Source organism: Molothrus aeneus, chromosome 1 (genome assembly GCF_037042795.1).
Source record: "Molothrus aeneus isolate 106 chromosome 1, BPBGC_Maene_1.0, whole genome shotgun sequence".
NCBI classification, from domain to species: Eukaryota; Metazoa; Chordata; class Aves; order Passeriformes; family Icteridae; genus Molothrus; species Molothrus aeneus.
In genome coordinates this window covers 69045092-69067000 of record NC_089646.1, presented here as the reverse complement: position 1 = coordinate 69067000, position 21909 = coordinate 69045092, and the positions used below count along the sequence as shown (strand labels likewise).

The 21909-nt window shown below is 41.6% G+C and overlaps 2 protein-coding genes across 2 annotated transcripts; one reads left to right on the top strand and one right to left on the bottom strand.

The window, feature by feature from the left end:
* On the top strand, positions 1-19132 carry BPHL (biphenyl hydrolase like). Its single transcript, XM_066558954.1, has 7 exons — positions 1-156; positions 2933-3036; positions 4983-5149; positions 9301-9454; positions 11803-11934; positions 15560-15683; positions 18701-19132. The coding sequence occupies exons 1-7, from the start codon at positions 47-49 to the stop codon at positions 18786-18788; spliced, it is 879 nt and encodes a 292-aa protein (XP_066415051.1). The 5' UTR covers positions 1-46; the 3' UTR covers positions 18789-19132.
* LOC136562225 (tubulin beta-1 chain) lies at positions 19077-21846 on the bottom strand. Its single transcript, XM_066558944.1, has 4 exons — positions 21714-21846; positions 20939-21047; positions 20551-20661; positions 19077-20351 (listed from the first exon to the last, which is right to left on the bottom strand). The coding sequence occupies exons 1-4, from the start codon at positions 21768-21770 to the stop codon at positions 19291-19293; spliced, it is 1338 nt and encodes a 445-aa protein (XP_066415041.1). The 5' UTR covers positions 21771-21846; the 3' UTR covers positions 19077-19290.
* Positions 21847-21909: the final 63 nt, after the last annotated feature.

Below are 21909 nucleotides of genomic sequence, written 5' to 3'. Positions count from 1 at the left end.
CCCGCCTTCTCCTTCCCTCCCCGCCAGACCGGCCTGGCTGGGCGCAATGTTTTGCCGGAGCGCGGGCCGGGCCCTCCGGGCTCTGGCGCCGCTGCAGTTGCAGCCGTCCGCCCGGGCAGCGCCGCTCACGGCCCGGGGACCGGCCGCCTGCTACGGGTAAAATCCACAGCCGACTCCTGCTCCCTTTCCCCAGCTCCCTCCTCCCTTCCCGCGGCTTGGGGAAGGGGGTGTTTGTCAGACAGGCGGCGGGATGGACGAAGCGTGTTAGCAGAGGGGGGGGGCATCGGATCGGGAGGGTGACAAGGTGGCAAAGCGGTGACTCGGGCAGTGTTCTGAGGAGCCTGCTCTTGCTTTCCATGCGCCCCAAGGACCCGTATCAGGTCCCGGCAGGGCAGGACGTGCCGCTGACCGCCTCCCCTCGGCCACCTGCTGCTGGTAAGGGGCTCCCTGGAGGTCGCCAAGAGAACGCATGTATCTAATCTATATCAGGCTGCTTATTCCGCAGAGGAAAGCTGACATAGTGCCATAATTTTTTCCCTTGCACAGATACAGAGTAGGTCGTATTGTAGCACAGCTGAAACAGGGGTAGTTCCCAGATTAAGCTGCGCTCCTGCAGAGTACGAGGTGAAGCACAAGATCTGCCCACTCTACATCTGTGCTGCCTTGGTAAACATAGGCAGTATGTATCCAGTGCTCCTCAAAGAGTTATGCACCTTAACATTACTGATTCGAAATATCAGGGTGGGTTTTTTGTTTTGTTTTACCAGAGTTTCTAATTCTGTCAACCAACAAAAAAACCATTCTTTACAAAAACTTATCAGAAGTGAAGTCATCCTGCTGACAAGCAAACTGATGAAGTGATTTCAAACTCACAGAAATTTGGCATTGGGAGGACTAAGTACACCTTAGGTGTTGCCAGTTCCAATACAATTTCTCAGAGCATAAAAAACCCAACTCATTTGTTGTCAGTCCTAAAAGTGTTGAAAATACCCTCTACGTAAACTCCTGGATTTCAGTGGACTTCACACCGAGGCATAATCCAAGAATGGAAAAGCATCACAGACTCAGCAAAATTCTCAAGGCCCTGATGTTAATAATTAATCCTAAAAGCATAGAACCATGTGAAAAAAAAATTGGAATCAGGAAAGCAGAATATATAACTCTGTCTTTTAAACTGTATGTTGCTAACCTGTTTTTAAAAAGGTAACATGATGTTGATTATTTCTGTTTTGTTAGGAACAGAAAGTGGTTTGGCAATTATTAATCATACGCAAAAAACCCCAACACATAATTATTAAAATTTTATAAGAACAATGTGCTGATATACTGTGGCAAGAACTATGATAAAATACCTGTTAAAATTAATGACAAACTAAAAGATGGCATATGAAAAATAAAAAGAAAAAACATATAAAGAAAAAAGTGAAAGTCAGTATTCAAAAAGGGCTAAGGCAGCCGTATGAGTGCTACATGCGAAATTTGAATTGTGAGGTGTATAAAGCACATCAAATGTGATACATGGTCTATAAGGAAGTTTAGCACTACAGGCAAACTATCATTTAGATCACATTAGCATAGCCTTTCAGCAAAACTCACAAAGTCATAATTACACAATGAATTTCTTTGTGCTGTACTCTTGCCACAGAACTGCATTTGTACTCCAGTTGTCAAATTGGATCTGCACATAAGGAGCTGATACTATTCTGCACAGTCACAGCTTTTATTGAGGCATGTGGCATGATGGGTTACACAGACCAAAGTTTTATGTAAAATCAAAATTGGCTTTGTGTTGAAGAGGTTCTGTGGTTTAACTGCCACCTATGTATTGGGAACATGAGTTTGCAAGCTATTGCTCATTTTTCTTCTAAAAAGGGTCTAAATTAGTGGGATTGTTTTTACCGGTAATCCACCACTTTCAACTCTATACGTACTGTAGGTAGTTCAGACTTTATATATAAAAATTAAATTGTTAATAAATTGCCCAGTGCATATCAAGGAATAGAGATTGTTATTGTATCTAAGACTGGAAAACAACATGTCTCTATGCACATGAAATTCACAGTGATTGAACTCATGGGACATGAATATTTAATCTAGGTAAAATTATGGCTACTCAATAGGTAACCAAATTGCAAGATTTTTATCATATTAGCTTTAAATAAAATGAATTAGGCTGTTGAAAAGATGTTATGCAACCATTAGGGCACAAATTTGCCTGAAAGAACAGATGTAATAGTTTATACTGTTAAGAAGATACTTTGAATCTGTGCTGCTTCTGCTTCTCACTAGGGATTTGTATCTGGACATGGTTTCTTGGGTCACTTATTTGCATTTACAGATATGTCCTGCTTTGTACTCAAGATTAGTGTAGGGGTTTAAGTGTTGGGGCTGAGAGATGGCCTGTGCAGTCAGTTTCTGTGGTGATTTTTAGTGGGTGGATTTATTGTCCATGTGGTATTTTCCGATTAAGTGTTATATCCTGGTGAGATTACACTGACAGAAATATTACTATCACATTCTTCTTCTCTGCTCTCATCTCAGTGCAAAGTGGTTTTCACTGCAGACCCTGTGGTGCATAAGGAACAGCAACAATAGATTGTGGTTTCTCTGGCAGATGAAGAGGTTCAGTTTAGCAAGGTGAACATCAGCCATGTTGAAAGTTATGCTGTGACAGAATGAGGTTTCTCCTCTCTAATGTATTTATTTCAATGTTTCTGTAGCCATGTAAAGCTGCCTTTATAATTTCCTGGTTTCGCCATCAAGACTGTTTTCCCACCCCCAAACCTTTAGCCTAGGTATGAATATACCTAGGTATATTAAGTATATTAAGCCTTTAGCCTAGGTGAAAAGTAATTATTCTGTATTCCTGGAGTGACCAGGTAGTAATTAAAATTAACACTGAATCTTTTCCTATTTCTCTCCCTGTCCTTAGTACTTCAATAACATCTGCCAAAATCCAAGTGAATGGAGTCCACCTGCATTATCAGCAAACAGGAGAAGGAAGCCATGCAGTTCTTCTGCTTCCAGGAATGCTAGGTTTGGAGATTTTATCTTGTCTTTGTAGAGCAACCACTTCTTTATCCATTTGGTCTCCAGCAAGAATGCACAAAACTATTTTGTAATGTATTCATTATTTAAAAAAAAAAATTGCTACACTTAAAACAGAAGGGAAAATGCAGAGTTGTTCCCATCAATTTTTAGAAGGTTTAATTTACCTTACTGGGTACCTTTTATACAATGTCTTGACTTACCTAGTGGTCACCTGCACTTTTGGTTTTAACTATGCAAAGGTGGTGTCCAGGACAGGTGGCAAATAGCTACACAAGGTGGAAAATAGCAGAAGGGGGAGAAAAAATCAGGTCAGCTATATTTGTTACACAGAGTGAATTATGCATTCTTCTTTAGAAGCTGGATGGATTCCAAATGAATTTATAGACATAATGTAAGCCTTACAGTTTATTGTGAAAAATTCGCTGTTAAAATTCATTTTTTGCTTAAAGATGTATTTTCACATTTTGCTTATTCAGGGCAACATCATTAAGATTCTCAGTGGTTTTTTGAGATGGACAACAGGTTCTGCTAGTTAAGTGGTGTCTGTCCATTGAAAACACTGTTTTTGATAACAACCTTTTAAAATTAACACAGCCTATTTTTTCTGGGTTCTTGCAGTTCTTTAGAATCCATCAGACTTACCAACAGTTCATGGCAGGCTGTCAGTAGGACTGTTACTGTGCTCAGAGTTGGGCAAATGCTTAATTGAATTGCTGGATAAGATGATAAAATGTCAAGAACTGAAGAGCAGGAAAAGTTTGTTCTTCTTGGCAGCAATGTTTTCAAGTCTTCATGGAGTTGTTCTTTCTTTCAAAGAATTCTCAAGGGGAGACTGGAAAAAAATTAATACTAGTAATCCTTCAAGCAGTCATATGTACCAGTCTATTGATTTTAAACAGCTTTTAAACTAGCAAAACTAGCCAATGCAAACTCTTTAAACAGAGATAATGTATTTCTTCAGTTGTGAGCAATATTATCCTTATTGAAGATTATTTATTATTATTTTTATACATACATTGCTATTATCATAGCAGGCTATATAAAGCCTCTTTTATAACTTAGACCCGTTGATGGTATCTGAGGACAGATTTCTCCAACTAAACAGAAAAAACCTCTTAAATGCCTTTAAATGGCCTTTTTAATATAGCAATGGATAGCAAATTTTGTATTTCCGCACATTTAATTTGAACAAGTTTTAATCAAATAGTACTTGATACTATTACCACATGACCACAGCAGAAACAAGAGTCTTACCTTCATGCTAGGTTACCTTCATTCATAGATAGCTTTGTGCAATAGACAGGAGTACTTCATGTTTAAGCCCTTTGAAGGTCTGAGTAATTAATAAAAGAAATGGTTCTACACCAGAAAAAAAGGCTGCATACTAGAAAAATAAAATTATATAATTCTATGCTTCTGTGTCACCACAGTCTCCTCAGGCAACAAAGTATTTAAAGGTCAGCTTTAAGCACCAATAGAGATGATTTATCAAATCATAACTGTCTGGCACAGTGCTTTTCACTTACAAATTTGTAGCAAAATATTCCTGCTCTCTCAGTTTCACCTGTATTGCCCAGGTAATATGGGCAATTAAATGCCCACATTTAAATCTGTCAAATATGAATCCCCACTCAGGTACCTCAGTTTAAGATGCTGTATTTAATCATATGTGAGAATGCTGTTCTTGATAACATTTCATACCTACCAGAAAGGGTTTACTCTGAACATACTGCAGATGCTTCTAAAGATTTTAGTTGTGGCACTTTCTGTCCAAGAGTGGCAATGAATAGTTACAATTAAAGAGTACTTCACTTGTTGGATAATCTCTTCTTTGGAATAAAGTTACAAGATTTCCCCAGTTTCCCTTTAGAGTACGTATACTATGTTTGCAGTATGGTGGTTAATAAAATTGAAAAATTGTAATGTTTCAGGGAGTGGTCAAACTGATTTTGGACCGCAGCTTAAGTCTATGAATAAGCAACTTTTCACAGTTGTTGCTTGGGATCCTCGGGGTTATGGAAAGTCCATTCCTCCATCTCGAGACTTTCCTCCAGATTTCTTTGAGAGGGATGCAAAAGATGCTGTGGATCTTATGCAGGTAAATCTATTATGAGATTTTTATTATTTCTTTTTTTTTTTTTAAGTTGTTTTCCTTAAATTTTGAGAAGGAGGAGTGTTGTTTCCGGCAGACAGCAAATTATGAAAGACCATACAAATGAAGGCTTAAAAGTGAGCATATACACAGTATTCCAGAAAATATTTTCTTCTTCCACCTATTCTGCAAGATGCATAGAGGTTCAGCAGTAGGAATTAATATAGAGCAATATGCTTTTATTCTAAGACCCTGCCCTAAGTGGTTTGCAGCCAAGAACCATATAAGTTTAGTTAAATGTGTGTATAAGAAACAAAATCTATGCAAAGTAATTTAATTGAAGGGATTATCACACTGAAGGGCTCTTAGAAAATTTTCTATCAAAGACAATCTTGGCATTTTGCCTTGAGCAGCGCATTTTAAGCAGCATTTGATTCTAAAAATTAACTTGATGCTTTGCATTTTACAGCATATTACTGAAGTAATTTTTGTGGGAAATCAAAGGCTTCCCGTGACCATATAAAATCTTATTAATTAATACAGCTATTGTGATTATAAAGAATCTGGCCTAAAGCTGTTATTATTTCTCCTTCTTGAAAAATCCTTCAGATTTTTTATTCAAATCTGAGTTTCTGTGTTCCTCTTTTATTCTGTCCTATAACTGCTAACACTATTTTCTGGTTTAGCTTTAGCTAATATTCTGGCATTTTTATATTAAGATATACAGTCTCTTTGGTCATGTTAAGTTGGCAAAACATTAAAATTCCAAAAATATGAGGCAAGATTCTGACAGTCAGTCCAACTGTATTTCTATAATAAACTATAACCTTTCTGAAAACCCATCTGAAACTGGAAATGTGGCCTTCCAGGTGGATTCTGCATAGTGAAACAAAGTAAATCTGACAGCAGAATCGGGATTAAGACACAGATTTGCCCTCTAACCATAAAAGTTATCTCTCTGCACTGTAAATCTTCAATTTCTTCTGCTACACTAGCAAAGAAAATAAAGATGCTGCCATGAATAGGTGACAAACTTGCAGTCTAAATGGTCCCCCTTTCTTGTGTCTGATCAAATACTAATAAATGCAAAATATTAAACAGAGCTTTCCCTAAAGGGAATGTAACCATGTAGCTTCCAGCCAAACAGAACAACAGCCTACCAGTCTCTAGAGCTGCCAAAGCAAATGAGGCATAGCATCCTGTTTTTTTGAAGATGTTTCTCAATATAAGCATATAATAACAACTTACTAAAGTGTTTCCAAGTGTGGGAGACTAGCTGCTATTTTAGGATATTATTAGGATAGCACAAATCCCAAGGAATCATTCCAACTATGATTTCCAGAATATAATGGTTTATATACATCATCCAGCCAAAAAACACATCCATATGGGTGAGCTTTCAGAACCTTTTTTCTAGTCTCCTTCAGATTCTGGTGTCTCTGCTGGAACTGTGAGTGATGCAAGATTTCTGTGAAATAACAAAAGCTGAAATTATGCAGGGTATTTAGGACCTCTATGCAGAAGGCTCTGTTCTGTATCTCCATTTGTGTTCTGTGAAGGAGTTTACTTGAAATAAAAGGTGCATAATGCACCTGAGCCCACTTTGCTGCCCTCCACCCCAATGTCTAATGCTAGCAAAGTCAATAGCATTAAAACAATCATTAGGGAAATAATTAGTGTTGATATTTAAGAAGTTCTTACTCTTCAGAGCCACTGTCCTAGCAAAAGGATGGCCTTGGGCTTTTGTATGTTTTTGTAGATCAACTGCAACTTTTGCTTGTGCTACACTCCCTGTGGTGCAGTGAAAACGTACATGCAGTGCAGAGCGATGTTGTATTGCAGCTCACTGTTGTATGTGGTCATTGGATTCCATTTTACATAGGCCTGGATGGAGGAGGTGACTTCAAAAGAAATTTTTTTCACTCACTGAGTAAAGACAGCACAAAATCACCCACAAAACTGTGCTGTGCAGTCAGCTTTCAGGTGATTGCCCATGTTATATTAGTGACCTGTACTGTAAATAGTTAAAAATTAAAGCAAGCAAAATGAACACCTTATCCAGCACATCTGTTACATCACATTGTTTTTCTGAAGGCTGCAAAGGATAAATTAAATTCCTCCTGCTGGAAAGGCATCCTGAGATACCCCAAAGAATGCATCAAGATAAAGCCTAGTAAACATGAGAAATACTGGAGGCAAATAGATCTCAAATAACCTAGCATGAAGAACAAAAATTTAATCAGCTATTCCATCCATCAGCCAGCTTTGAGCTCCATCATTTGCTATTGGCAGTACAGGAACAGGAGCAACACCAAAATTTAACCTTTACAAGCACTGCTGCCAACCTCCAAAATCTGCCAAGATACCAGGAGCCCTTGAGCAGCACAATAGGCAAAGTTGGACTAAGATGAACTACTTCTTCATCAGACCAGGGCCAACTTCTGATCAACTGCAAAAATTCAAAGTTCTCTTTTCTTGCTATGAGCTCTCACTTTACATGTCCCTTTCTTTCCTCTACCTTATTTATTTTCTGTTTAGTAATTACAGCTTTGCAGAGTGAAATCTAAAATTGGTGAAAACTACAGTGAGCAGAATAATGAGGATAAAGCCGAAACCATCAAAGCCTTCTAGGGATAGAAGTCTGCTAAATATTGAGTTGATTAGTAAAGTTGTGACTCAATTGAGCATTAAGTTTACAAGCAAAGTAGAAACTTCTTTTTCTCCCTCTGTAGTTGCTTCTCTCATTGCCTGCATTTTTACTTTCTTCTGTCACAACAAAGCGGGCCTGGACTTCTGACATCACCAAGCACCAAAGCAACTCATTCAACTAAGCAAGTCATTCAACATTGCTCTTTTATCCTCCAAAAGTACAACATACTCCTTAATTACATCTAAAAGGTTGTAATTTCTGCAGAACAAAAGCAAAAAACAGTGCAAAATGTATTTTCTTGTGAATGAGTTCACAAACCACAGTTCCTATATGCAAAACCATTGGTTCACCATCATCCCTCTACAACCTTCAGATGAGTGCCTTTACCTTCCCCACTCTTTCTCCACTGAACATAACACACACAAAATTCTCTCACCTGTGACTATCAGTACTCCCTATGACCTATAGTCATTATGAGGAAACAAGGTTTTCAAATTCTAGTAAAAAGCGTTATCACAGAATCACAGAACTGGAGCTGGAAGGGACCCATCAGGATCATCGAGTCCAACTCCTGGCCCTGTGCAGGACACTCCAAGAGTCACACCATGTGCCTGAGAGCATTGTCCAAATGCTTCTTGTACTCTGTCAGGCTTGGTGCTGTGACCACTTCCCCGGGGAGCCTGTTCCAGTGCCCAGCCACCCTCTGGGTGAAAAACCTTTTCCTGATATCCAACCTAAACATTCCCCAACTCTTCCAATGCCATTCCCTTGGGTTCTGTCACTGGTCAGAATGAATTAAGGTCTTGGTTGTCATATTTTTTGCCCTCAGCCTTCCTTTTGAAGAAAGACGAATTTAGATATTAATGTTTCAAATTGCAACTGACCGTGAAGTAACATTTCAAACATACAAACTTCAGAAAATGTGAATAAGCAACTAAAATTTGATACAATCCTTTAGAAAATACTTTAAGTATTTTTTTGGTTGTTACCAAAAAGCAGGGTTTTTTTTAAGCTCAGATAGCATCAATAAACCAGATCACTGGCTTCCATTTTTCAAATCTTACACTTTTATTTTTCTTAAGTTTAGCTTAATCTTACCATCCACACTGTGATAGTCTTTGCCAACTTTTACACCAAGAGAATCCACGTATTCTTCAAATCATCAGGCTCTCTGAAAAGGTCTTTACTCTCCATTTAAAATCAGCTTTTCTTTTTTTTGGAGAGCTTTTTAAAACACAGCAAGAATCTAATAGGACTACTGCCTGTTTCATTAAAGAGTTATAGGAAATTGACAATGGCAGGTATAATTTCTTGTTTTCTAAATTTGACTTTTTAAAAGCATTTTTATGTATAGCAAGAAAACTATGCTTTCTAATTATAAAAGCTAACTATAGTCCAACTACGTAGTGTTGTGCCTAAAACATTGCAGTTCATTTTCAAGAAATATTTGACATTTGGCTGTAAAGCCAGCTGATGATTTGCATATAACTTTCTTGTATGAATCAAGGCACTGAAGTTTAAGAAGTTCTCCTTGCTGGGGTGGAGTGATGGTGGAATTACAGCTCTCATTGCTGCTGCAAAGTACCCAAATCTTATCCACAAGTTGGTTGTCTGGGGAGCAAATGCCAGCGTTACTCAAGAGGATGTGAGAATTTACAATGGTATGTAAATGAACTAATTTACTTTCTACTTGACCCAAGGATCTTAGTCATGTGACAGCTAAGTGGAAACAAAGCTGAGGACACAACAAACCTAAAGAGACATGACATGAAATTCACTGCATTGTGAGGTATAGGGATAAAGTTATGGTGAGAAACTCTCTAACAATTACTCTAAGGGTAATGTAATAGATTTTTTAACAAGCCCTTACCAACTTAGCCTGATGAAAAGCAGAAGTTACAATAGCTTATCAGCAGTTGTCAGAAAGTCAAAATTTTGTTGTTGTAAAAAATTTCTAAAAATACATTCCAAATAATGCTATCAAATTTTTTATCTCACATCTTACACAACCTTTTTAAAACCAGGTCCAGAGATAATTACTGGGCTAGCTCATTACAGCTTTTGCCTCTAGGGGCTATATAACATAGGAAGTAAGAAAATAAGTTCATAACTTACCTTTTAAGTTCAGGAAACAAATGAATCATTCAAGTAAATGTCCCAAGGTGTCTTTACCATTTGCATTCTTTCCGAGTTAATTATTATCATTAGAAAACCTTTGCAAAGTAAAGAAATAGGGGACTTCTGATCCTTATTCCACCTAGGGAATAGGGCACTTCTGATCCTATATTCATGTGAAATAGAATCTGAGATCACTGCTCACTATAAAGAAAATTAGGAAGGAATGGTTGGCGAACTCAGAAAGGGGCCATATTTCCTGTTGAACATAGAAATGAAAAGAGTTAACCATGTCAGCTCTCAACAAATGTAACCCAGTATAATTTCATTTTAGTGACTGGAGTTTGATTTATACCAGCTGTTAAATCTCTCTCTCTTGCTTCAGCAAAATTACAAGTGTATGTATCGCACGTCTGTATTTACCTCACCTATACTAAAACTAAAAGTGGTAGTAGCAGTAGTAATATATTTTAGTTCAGAAAGCAAAATGCTTTTTAGCTCTGTAAAATGCTTTATTTCTTTACATGTTTTTATAGTTATGATTTTTTGTTGTATAACTATGAAATGCACATCTCCTCCCTACACAACAGACTAAAATGTAAAAGAAAAACTTTAAAAAACCCCAAAAACAACAACAAAAAGCACCCTATTTACATAGAGCACCCACTGCAATATTGGCCTTTGTCCTTTGTAAATTGTTGCTTTCAACATCTCTCCCTGGCTGATAGAGCTCAGAAAGTAGCAACACAAGTCTTCTACAACTGGCTCATCAGTGTATGTCAGCTGCATTGGAGGGTTTGGCATGAAAGAAAGGTGTTGATTTGGTATCCATGTCCTTTCAACATTGGCTTCTCCCTTCTCTTTTTAAATTAATGCCAGCCACAAGGATAAAACAGTAGATTCTATATGGGAAACCATTGTTCAGTAGCACCTAGCCTGGAGTGAGCAGACTCATTTCCAATCAGATGCTGTTATAAAATACTCTCAGTCACTGCTACCTTTGTCATTTGGATGGACAGGTTCTCTTTGTTAATTAACACCTAATTCCTTTCTTCCCTTAATTCCCCTTTGAAACCAATTAAAACCTTTGCTAGTGGCATACTTTGCAGTTTGATGATTCAGTACTGTGCTGTTCTCTGCTGTGCCAACTTTGTTTCAGATTTTGTCAGTACAAAGCTGTACAGCTGGAATGTAGTTTAGTGAAAAGAACCCTTTTGAATACCTAGTTTGTGAGCAGTACCAAAAATTTTAGAGGAAAAATAGAAAAATCTGATAAATAAATAGCTAAAATGTCAGATTATCTGTACAGTTTTAGCCAGCCTGCCATGAGTCACAGATCTCTACTGAGTCACTTGTTTTTGTCTAAAACTATGGCAAATCTACCATGATGTCAGCTTACTGGAATGCCTTAGTAAGAGCTTCCTTCCTCTGAGAGTTGGTAGGAGCCATGGAAGAACTTCCATCCATGAGTTGATGCAAAAGGCTGGAGGATATGAAAAAGAACTGCCAGGTCTAGAACGCTGTTATGAAACAGTCCTGTTTTTATACACAAGGTAGCCCTTGAACTTCTCTTGTGAAAGCCTTCCAGAAAGAACCATCAGAAGTTTTAGGACTGAGTCCTTTGAATATTTTGTTTTTTCTGGTTTTCCTTGTGACAAGGAAAATAATAACAACATGTTCCTCTACAATTGAGAAGACCACAGCAGAGATTGTACAACTGTCTTGTTTTTTTTTTTTACACTCTTTCCATACTATTAATTATTTGAAATATTCATTGCAGTTTCAAGTTTGAAATACATATTTGCAGTCTGGTTTGAGAACTTCCCCATATTAGGTGTGGTTTGTATCTTTTTGCTGGAAAGGACATAACATATTTCAACTGTCTTTTGTGCAGGCATCCGAGATGTTTCAAAATGGAGTGAAAAGGTCAGGAAACCACTGGAAGAGCTGTATGGACATAAATACTTTGCAGAAACCTGTGCGGCTTGGGTAGATGGAATATCACACTTTGCTGAAAATTCAGATGGTAAGGCTTTCACAATATTGAACTGAAGCAATTAGAGTAGCAGGCAGTTCTGGATAAAAAAAAAATCTAACAGTACTTCTAGCAGCCAGTAAAAGGAGGACTCTGCATATGGCATTAAAAGCTGGGTCTGACTCACACTCAGGAATAACACAATTACTCTGTAGATGGTTCACAGAACCAGAAAGGTACAAAGGAAAACATTTCTGGAAAACATTAGCTGCTGAGGTTCTCCTCTTGTTCCACCACAAAACTGCACTATTAAGTCATTGCTTTTGTGCAGACTAAATAGGAAGGATTCTGCTCAGGCAGAATCTTTCTCTCCTCTTCTGTCTCTGTGCCAAAGGATTATCTCTTGGTGACATAGTTAAGATGTACCAAAATCAAGGCATGCTCTTTTCACTTTTTGCAAAACAGAGCTGAAGAACTCTTTTAAACCTTGTAGCATGCGAGTTAAAAAAGAAGGGACTTCAGATTTTGATAACTCAGAATTTAAAAAGCACATTTAAAAACACTATTGAAGCAGCTCAGATGTTTAAAAATAAAACAAAAACAAAACTACACAATATAACTTTTTATCCCTGAAGATTTCTGCAATTACTCTTTACAGACCTTTTCAGCCAAGGATATTATGAATAATAATCTGCAGTTCTATTTTGATTCAGAGTGAATTTGCTTTTAATTTGCCTAAAGCAGTAATTCATAATGTATTAAAAAAAAGGAGTTTGTAACTCATATACACATTTTTCTGTAGCTCTGATAATGAAAGACAGAAGGTAATGTACATTAACAGGCAGCAGGTACTACAGGGAAAATATTCCTTCATGTCATATTTTTTCCATAAATTTGTGTATAGGATCAACACAGGACTAGGACTTTTCCTAGTAATGTGATGTAACAAATTATGCTCCAATTTTATTTTAGCTTTTCTGGAATCTCCTTAAAACTATTTTTTTTCTGAAGTGCAAAGCCCAGGCTGGTGAATCTGTGGCTGTGACATCCCTTCACTGCCTGCACATGCCTCAGACACTGAGATAAAGTGACTGTGAAAAAGAAGCCACCAAGAAACATGTAACAGGAGCTGAATTATCTAGATGCTGAAACTGGGTCAGATATTGGGAGAAGCCTAATGTTTGCTTCAAGAGATGAGCAGCTATCAGACTGCAGGATTTTTTCCAGGGGAAAACCAGTTTGCCAACTTAGATTACAGACATGCCACCTTGCAATTAAACTTAAAACACTGTAACTAAGGCAGAGATACAGCAGATATAAGAAAAGGTGTTAATAAAAGCCATCAGAGATAAAGGGAGGACAGCAAACCCAATGTTGGCCAAAACCTCAAGCTTTTTTAAAACTAGACTGTTTTCCCTGAATGAGACAGCTCTTAGTGTAAAATACCATAAGAAATGAACTTTTAGAAGGAGCTAACAATTAATGAAACTGAGTAAGTTGCATAAAGTTGCAACAGCCAAGATTCTTCTTGCTGTTCCATGCTTTTAGAGTAAATATAATTTAATTGTTTTCGTACAATACAGTTTTAGGACTGAAAACAAGGAAATAATAGTTTGACTGCCAGCTATGTTCCTAGATAAATAACCTAAATTTACCTGGAGCTTGTTCTGAAAAATAGTCAACATTTCTGCAGGTATTAGAGGACTATGGGTAAAATATTCTAAATGAAAATATTTAACCAGTAGAATTCCAAACAAAGGCTGCATAAATAACCAAATAATTGGAAAAACTGTAAGACAGCCTCTGACTTTAGAGCTAAGGAAAATGTGCATGTATGAGCATTAATCTTGCAGCTGTTGGTAGCTGCAAGGTGACAATTGCAAATAGACAAAGTTATCCCAAAGAAAAACAGAAAATAAAGCCCATCAAGGATGTTTTGCCCAAAGATTGCCTTGCAAGAATGTGGGAAGTTAGGCAGTGAGTTTGGAAACCAGGTTACTAAGAAATGAGGGAAAAAAGGGGAGAAAAGTGTATGAGTAAAACCATTAAAATTCCTTCTAATGAGATTAATGACTAGAAAACAAAATTATGAATGGGTGGGAAAAATAACTTCTGAATAGCTTTAGTACAATTCATATCAAATGGTTATGCAGTTGTGCTGGGTTTGCATGGCCAGGTTTTGGTACCAGGGGGGTTGCAGGGTGCCTAGAAGCTTCCTCTGTGTCTGGCAGAGCCAATGCCAGCCTGCTCCAAGATGGACATACCACTGGCCAAGGCATGATGGCAGTGACAGCTCTGTGAAAACCAACTTAAGAAGGAAAAAAAAGTTACTGTACAGATGTTACTGCAGCCAGAGAAGAGCAGGGTGAGAATAAGTGAGAGGAACAACTATGCAGCCACCAAGGTCAGTGAAGAAGGAAGGGAAGGAGGTGCTCCAGGACGTGAGATTTCCCTGCAGCCCATGGTGCAGACCCTGGTGAGGCAGCTGTGCCCTTGCAGCCATGGAGGTCCATAGGGATGTAGGGATCCACCTGCAGCTCTTGGAGGAGCCCACACCAGAGCAGGTGGATGCCCAAGAGAGGGCTGTGTACCTGTGGGAAATCCATGCTGGAGCAGGCTCCTGCTGGGACCTGCAGATCCATGGAGAGAGGAGCCCACACTGGAGCAGGTTTCCTGGTAGGACTTGTGACCCAGTGGGGGACTTAGGCTGGAGCAGGCTGTGCCTGAAGGACTGCACCCTGTGGAAAGATGACTCACCTTGCAGCAATTTGTGGGGAACCACTGTTTGTGGAATGGATTCATGTTGGAGAAGTTCATGGAGAACTGTTTCCTGTGGGAGGGACCCCACACTGGAGCAGTGGAAGGACTTCCTGAGCAGCAGCAGGAACAATCTGTCATGAACTGACCTCAACCCCCACTCCCCATCTCCCTGCACCACAGAGAGCCAGAAGGTAGAACCCAGGAAGAAGCTTCTAAGATTTATTTTACTTCTCATGATCCTGCTTAGATTTTGTTAGTAATAAATTCAGTTAATATCCCTGAGCTGTTTTGCCCACGATGGTATTCAGTGGGTGCTCTCTCCTAGTCCTTATCTCAGCTTGGGAACTTGTTATTCCGTTTTCTCTCCCCTGTCCACTTGTGGAGGGAGTGATGGGGAGGCTCAGGTAGTTGCTTGGCATCCAGCTGGGATCAGTCCATTAGAACATTGCAGACTGCAATGAGCCTGGGAGGTGCAACAGATATGAGTACAGCCTAAGTTAATTTGTTCCAAAAAAGTACCAAATCTTGTAACTTGACAACTGCTGTATCAAAATGAAGGTTAAGGTGGGGGGCCATAAAACTCTAAGGCTGAAAAGAACAAAGCTGGGAATGAGATTCATGTATTGGCTTTGAAGAGTCAAAGGGAGCCTGGAGGAAATAGGGAACAGAAGTACTTCATTCTCTGTATCCTTTTGTGCTAGTATCCATTAATAGAGCAAATTGCAGTGAAGTAAGATTTTGGAGAAAGAAATATTAATTATAGTCCTGCTTACATAGTTCTGTAGATTAATCACACACAATCCACAAGGAGAGGCAGTATCTAGAGCCCAATGGAGTTCAGAGCCCTTTATGGAAGCAGTTTCATCTTTCATACAATTTTAAACCAAAGTGTGACCTTCATTTGTTTTCTCCCTAGGTAATATCTGCCAACAGTTGCTGCCAGATATTAAATGTCCCACATTTATAATTCATGGTGAGAAAGACCCTTTGGTCCCACAAGCTCATGCAGAATACATTCATAAGCACATCAAAGGCTCTCGGTAAGTTAAATGATGGAATTTTTATAAACCCTCGTTGAAGAAATGAAGTAGTTCAAACTCACTGTTTAAAAAAAAGTATTTGGACAGGTTCTCTCTGCCACACAGAGAGCTATTCTAAACTTCCCTAGCAAGTTACAATGCAAATTGGGTAGCTGGACTTTCCTTGCAATATAAAAAGTACAGTATTTTAATAAGCTCCTTCCTAAGGCCCTCTGAGTGAAACCAAGTTCCTTTTCTTCTTTCCACTACACAAACTACTACTCCCTAAGCTTTATCAAAGCAAGCAAAGTTGTTATGACCATTGCATTCCTTTTGCTATAGGAGACCTCATTTCTGTCCTATTCAGCAGAACAAGGAATTTAGATGCTAGAATGGAGAGAGATTCCCAGTTATTAGAGAGAGAAACACAGTTCACTTCTGTTTGCTCTGCCCTAATGATGTGAACAACCTCAGAGGTTCTGTTTCCACCTGTCCCATGAATTTTCCATGTTTTTAAGAAAAGCAGAATGAGGAAAAAAAATGTACAAGTGTGCTCAGAAACATTACTATATAAACAAGAAAAATCTGCTTCATGTGTGTTGTGGTTTAACCTCAGATGGCAACTCAGTACTACTCACTCCCTCCCTCATGGGATCAGGAACAGAAGCAGATGAGTAAAAACGGGAAAAAAAACCCTCATGTGTTGCAATAAAGACAGATTAATAGTTAAAGCAAAAGCCACACATGCCAGCAAAGTAAAACAAGGACTTCACTCACTCCTCCCACAGGCAGGCTGGTGTTCAGCCATCCCCAGGAAAGCCAGGCTCCAACACACAGCAGTTTCTTGGGAAGACAAATGTCATCTTTCCAAACATCCCCCCTTCCTTCTTTCCCCAGCTCTGTATGCTCAGCACGATGCCATAGGCATGGAATATTCCTTTGGTCAGTTGGGGTCAGCTGTCCCAGCTCTGTCCACTCCCAACTCCTTGTGCACCCCCAGTCTCCTCCCTAGTGGGGCACTACAAGAAGGCCTTGATGCTGTCCAAGCCCTGCTCAGCAGTAATAGAAACATCTCTGTGTTATCAACACTGTTTCCAGCACAAATCTAAAACAGCCCCATAGCAGGTACTGTGAAGAAAATTTACTCTATTCCAGCCAAAAACCAGCACAATGTGAAAATTCTAGAAAGGCTTCCTATAAAAAGCTGTGATTTTACCAGCTGAATTTTCTTCATGAATTGGCACACAAATGCAAGCATTCTATTACTACTTAATAACAGACTGTGATGATTAGCAATGGAGAACAGAAGTAGTGGAGAGGGGGAAAAAAGCATTTTTATGAATGCAAAGTGTAGGGAACTGTTTTGCTGGTGTCATCTCAGTGCAAAAATGAATGATACCTCTAAGTCAGCCCTGCTGATCATAGTAATACATTCTGCTACAGGAAAGATGAGAACAAGACATCTTCCTCACAATTTCATGCAGGTGTTTTATTTCATGTCTGCTGATTTGTCATTCCTACATGGCCTGTTTAGAACACTTACCATCCTGCTTGGTTTCACTGAGCTCCAAAATACTCCAGTTGCTGACTAAGGCAAATCATCCCAAGAAAATAGACAAGAATCTGATAGCTTCTCTTTGCAAGACAAGTTAAAGAGAAAACACTGTTAGAAGTTGCCATCCAATAAAATGTAAAACAGTGATTCTTTCCATGCCTTTGTGCTGAAGTGCTCCCCTTTATGCTTATTTGTCGGAAAAGAAACCAGACTAATGGTGTTCCCAGAAATAAATGCTTGGGCATATGGTCCTGTTCTTTCCTGGTTGCATTGGAGGTGCCAATTTTCCATTGTGAAGCAGAAACAGAAGCTTATATTCAGTAGTCTTTCAGTAACACATGCTTCTACCATCAGTTTTTCTTGCCTTGACTTTTACCTAGTAGTAAAGTAGAAAAAGCTTCTTCTGATTACAGTGCAGATACATTGCTGGTTTCTCTCGTGGTGAAAGAGTGTGCCATCATTCTGAATTTGCATGGCATGGCTGGAGTCCGGTAGCATTACAATAGTCAGAAACATTAATGGCAATAGGAAATTGCATGCACAGTGCTTTAGTTTGTGCATCTGTGCGCTGCTTACCTTTCAAGAAACAGACTTCATGAAATCCAGACAGAATTCACTAGACAAGCTGGGTATGTTCACATGCTGCTGCTCTTTTCCCAAAACAAAACAGCACTTGGCACCACCAAAAGGAGGTGATCCCTCTTGCTCTAGTGGGACTTTGACAGGAAGGCAACATACTATCAGTCAAAATGGTTCCAGCTCTATAGGAACTGCTTAATTTGAGGCAAAACAAGACAATTTAAACAATTTCCCATCTCCATATAAAGAAGTGTTCATCCCTGATATATAAAGGTTGTCTCAGATAGAAAGCAAGAGTAAGCAGAATTTTAGGCATGTCAGACTCATACTTGTATTATAAAAAGTTAACCTTATTCACAGGTACTACTTCTAAGCTTTTGGCATAGCCAGAGAAGTTCAGACTTATCTTTTTATTTTAGTGGATGAATGGTTTCAGTTTTGGATTGTCTTTTTGCAGAAAGATTAGACAAAAGTACAAATACTAACCAAGTTGAGGTAATGACAAGAACTCTATGTTTCACTGCCTGGCACAATTACTGTTCTCTGAAAGACGCAAAAGTGCTCACGTACTTTACATACCTTTCAAAGATGCATTTTACGTAGGTTTTGGAACAAATCTTCTCTGAAGATCACCTAAAAGTTTTCTAGAAACTGGGTCTAGGACACAAAAATTTGGTTTAGGCTTATTTTATCCTCCCAAGAGTGGGACAAGTAGTATGCTTGCTGTTCCAACTGTTACTGCGGTTCACATTCCAACCACACTCATAAGGACAGTACTTAAAATAAGAGTTACTACAATTCCTTACTGGGTAACCAAGGGCAAGGAAAACGCAACAAGCATTTTAATTACCTATACTCACAGAATAAAATGCATAATCAGTGGGGTTTTTTTTCCTCTTTTAAGGTTGCTTCTGATGCCAGAAGGAAAGCATAATTTACACCTGCGTTTTGCAAAGGACTTCAACAAAGAAGTGGAAAATTTCCTACGCTGACATGAACTGTAAAACAAGTCAGAAGTGCTTAGCCTTTGCCTTGTTTAGGAATTTTGGTTGGAATTTCCATTTGCAATGGAGTTGCAGGTAGGTTTGAGTCATGTAAGAAAAACATTAAACATATTTGCATGAGAAGCATATGTCTTAAGAACACAGAAGCCTCAGCAATCAGAGCATACCATTGTAATGCAAGATTTCTAACATGTCTTTAAACTTACTTGTTGCCACCCAGGCTGAACAGCTGTTCTTTGTCCAATAGAGGTGTTAAGAAAGACAGAAACCATGACCTTGAATACATGCCTTTATGTGCTCTTAATATTAAAGGACAAAAAACATTGTAAGAATTAGGATTCAGAACTGTTACATTGAGAAATCTGGCAAAGTCACAAAAGCTGAGAGGATAATTGGGTACACAGTTTCTAGAAAACATGCTTCACCACCACTGTCAGAAGTCATTCAGATGCATGCCTGCTTTACAGAAGTTCCTTTGATACCAGGCGCCTTAAGCCTCATCCTCCTCTCCTTCCTCTTCAAACTCGCCCTGCTCATCAGCAGTGGCATCCTGGTATTGCTGGTATTCGGAGACCAGGTCGTTCATGTTGCTCTCAGCCTCCGTGAACTCCATTTCATCCATGCCCTCGCCGGTGTACCAGTGCAAGAAGGCCTTGCGGCGGAACATGGCCGTGAACTGCTCCGAGATCCTCTTGAAGAGCTCCTGGATGGCCGTGCTGTTGCCGATGAAGGTGGCCGACATCTTGAGGCCGCGCGGGGGGATGTCGCAGACGGCCGTCTTGACGTTGTTGGGGATCCACTCCACAAAGTAGCTGCTGTTCTTGTTCTGCACGTTGAGCATCTGCTCGTCCACCTCCTTCATGGACATGCGGCCCCGGAAGATGGCGGCCACCGTCAGGTAGCGGCCGTGGCGGGGGTCGCAGGCGGCCATCATGTTCTTGGAGTCGAACATCTGCTGCGTCAGCTCGGGCACCGTCAGGGCGCGGTACTGCTGGCTGCCGCGGCTGGTCAGCGGGGCGAAGCCCGGCATGAAGAAGTGCAGCCGCGGGAAAGGCACCATGTTGACGGCCAGCTTGCGCAGGTCGGCGTTCAGCTGGCCGGGGAAGCGAAGGCAGGTGGTCACGCCGCTCATGGTGGCCGACACCAGGTGGTTGAGGTCCCCGTAGGTGGGAGTGGTCAGCTTCAGGGTGCGGAAGCAAATGTCATAGAGGGCCTCGTTGTCGATGCAGTAGGTCTCGTCCGTGTTCTCCACCAGCTGGTGCACGGAGAGGGTGGCGTTGTAGGGCTCCACCACCGTGTCCGACACCTTGGGCGAGGGCATCACGCTGAAGGTGTTCATGATGCGGTCGGGGTACTCCTCGCGGATCTTGCTGATCAGGAGGGTGCCCATGCCGGAGCCCGTGCCTCCGCCCAGCGAGTGGGTCAGCTGGAAGCCCTGGAGGCAGTCACAGCTCTCCGACTCCTTCCTCACCACGTCCAGCACAGAGTCCACTAGCTCGGCGCCTTCCGTGTAGTGCCCCTTGGCCCAGTTGTTGCCAGCCCCGCTCTGACCTGCGGGGCAGACCACAAGCCACGTGCCACATCAGCGCCCCACCCCGGGGACAGACACAGGTGATGCCACTGCCCCTTCCCTCTGGGCCCCTCCCCTCTCTGCTATGGGGATTCAGGCTCCCCAGCTCCCTTCCATACTCGCTCCAAGCCTCTTCTGTGTGTGGAGTTCCAGGAACTCCTCCGTGCCACAGTCACTCACCAAAGACAAAGTTGTCGGGACGGAAGATCTGTCCAAAGGGGCCGGAGCGCACGGAGTCCATGGTGCCGGGTTCCAGGTCCACGAGGATGGCACGGGGGACATACTTGTTACCTGTGGGGGGAACCGGCAGCAGCAGCAGCGTTACAGACCCGCAGCAGGCAGCCGGTGTCACAGGAGCCCTGCTGTGCTCCCTTCCACCTCCCTGCATTTCTCTGGAGAGGCACTGTCACAATCAAGACTACGGTGTTATCAGAGCCTTTCTGAGAACAAAGGTCTCTTAGAGGAATCGCTGGCAGATGACAGCACTTGTTCAGGGATATTTCCAGCCTCAATGAACTGTCATGGCTGCCCCATTTATTTGAAGAGATCTGAGCAAGCAGGCACTTACCAGCAGCTTCATTGTAGTAGACGTTGATCCTCTCCAGCTGCAGCTCACTGTCCCCATGGTAGCTGCCCGTGGGATCAATGCCGTGCTCATCGCTGATGACCTCCCAGAACTAAAGGAAATTTTTGAAAAATGGCAATTAGCCATTTCCAGTGCCAGTGGAAACAGCTGGCCAGTGCCAATCACACACCCCCGGTGCAGCCCATGCATTCCGCGGCCCTGACCACTCCCTCGCATGGCAGAGCAGCTGCCGGGTGGGAAGGTGAGTCAGTGCACAAGGGCTTCACTGGCCGCAGCAGCTGATCTAGCAGGAGGCTGACGAGCAGCCATAGCACTGAAGTGCAAGTTAATTCCTTTGTAGCTTGTATCCAAAGGGTAGCCATCTCTGGCTATATCAATTTGGCGTCCTCCCATTGTCTAGCATTGGCTTAAGACCCTGTAGCCACTACAAGACGGCAACACCCGCACACGTTCAGTGGTGAGGGTGTGTGGCACTAGAACGCCTCCCGTTCCCTCCCTCGGCAGCCGGCGCCGTGGCCGCAGAGGGGCGAGGCAGCGCGGGATGGCCGCGGCTGCCCGCGGGAAGGCCGGGCACGCCGGACGGCAGCGCGGGCATATCCCTGCCCCACCCAGCCCCGCGGCAGCTCCGAGCGGCAGGGGCCGGCATAGGGGCAGGAGCCACGACGCCTCAGCAAAGCCCGGGTCGCATTTCGTTTCGGGAAGCGCCACCCTCGGGGCGCGACCTGTGGGAGCGCCCCACTTCCGCACCCGTCCGTACCTTGGCGCCGATCTGGTTGCCGCACTGCCCGGCCTGGATGTGCACGATCTCACGCATGGTGCCGGTGTCCGAAGCTGCCCCTGCTGCTGTTACTGCCTCGTTCCACGCCGCTCCCGCACTCGCAGCTGCGGCGGCCGCGCCCCTCGCTGCCCCTTAAATCGGGCGGCGCGCTCCGCCCCGCCGGTGACGTGCGGCG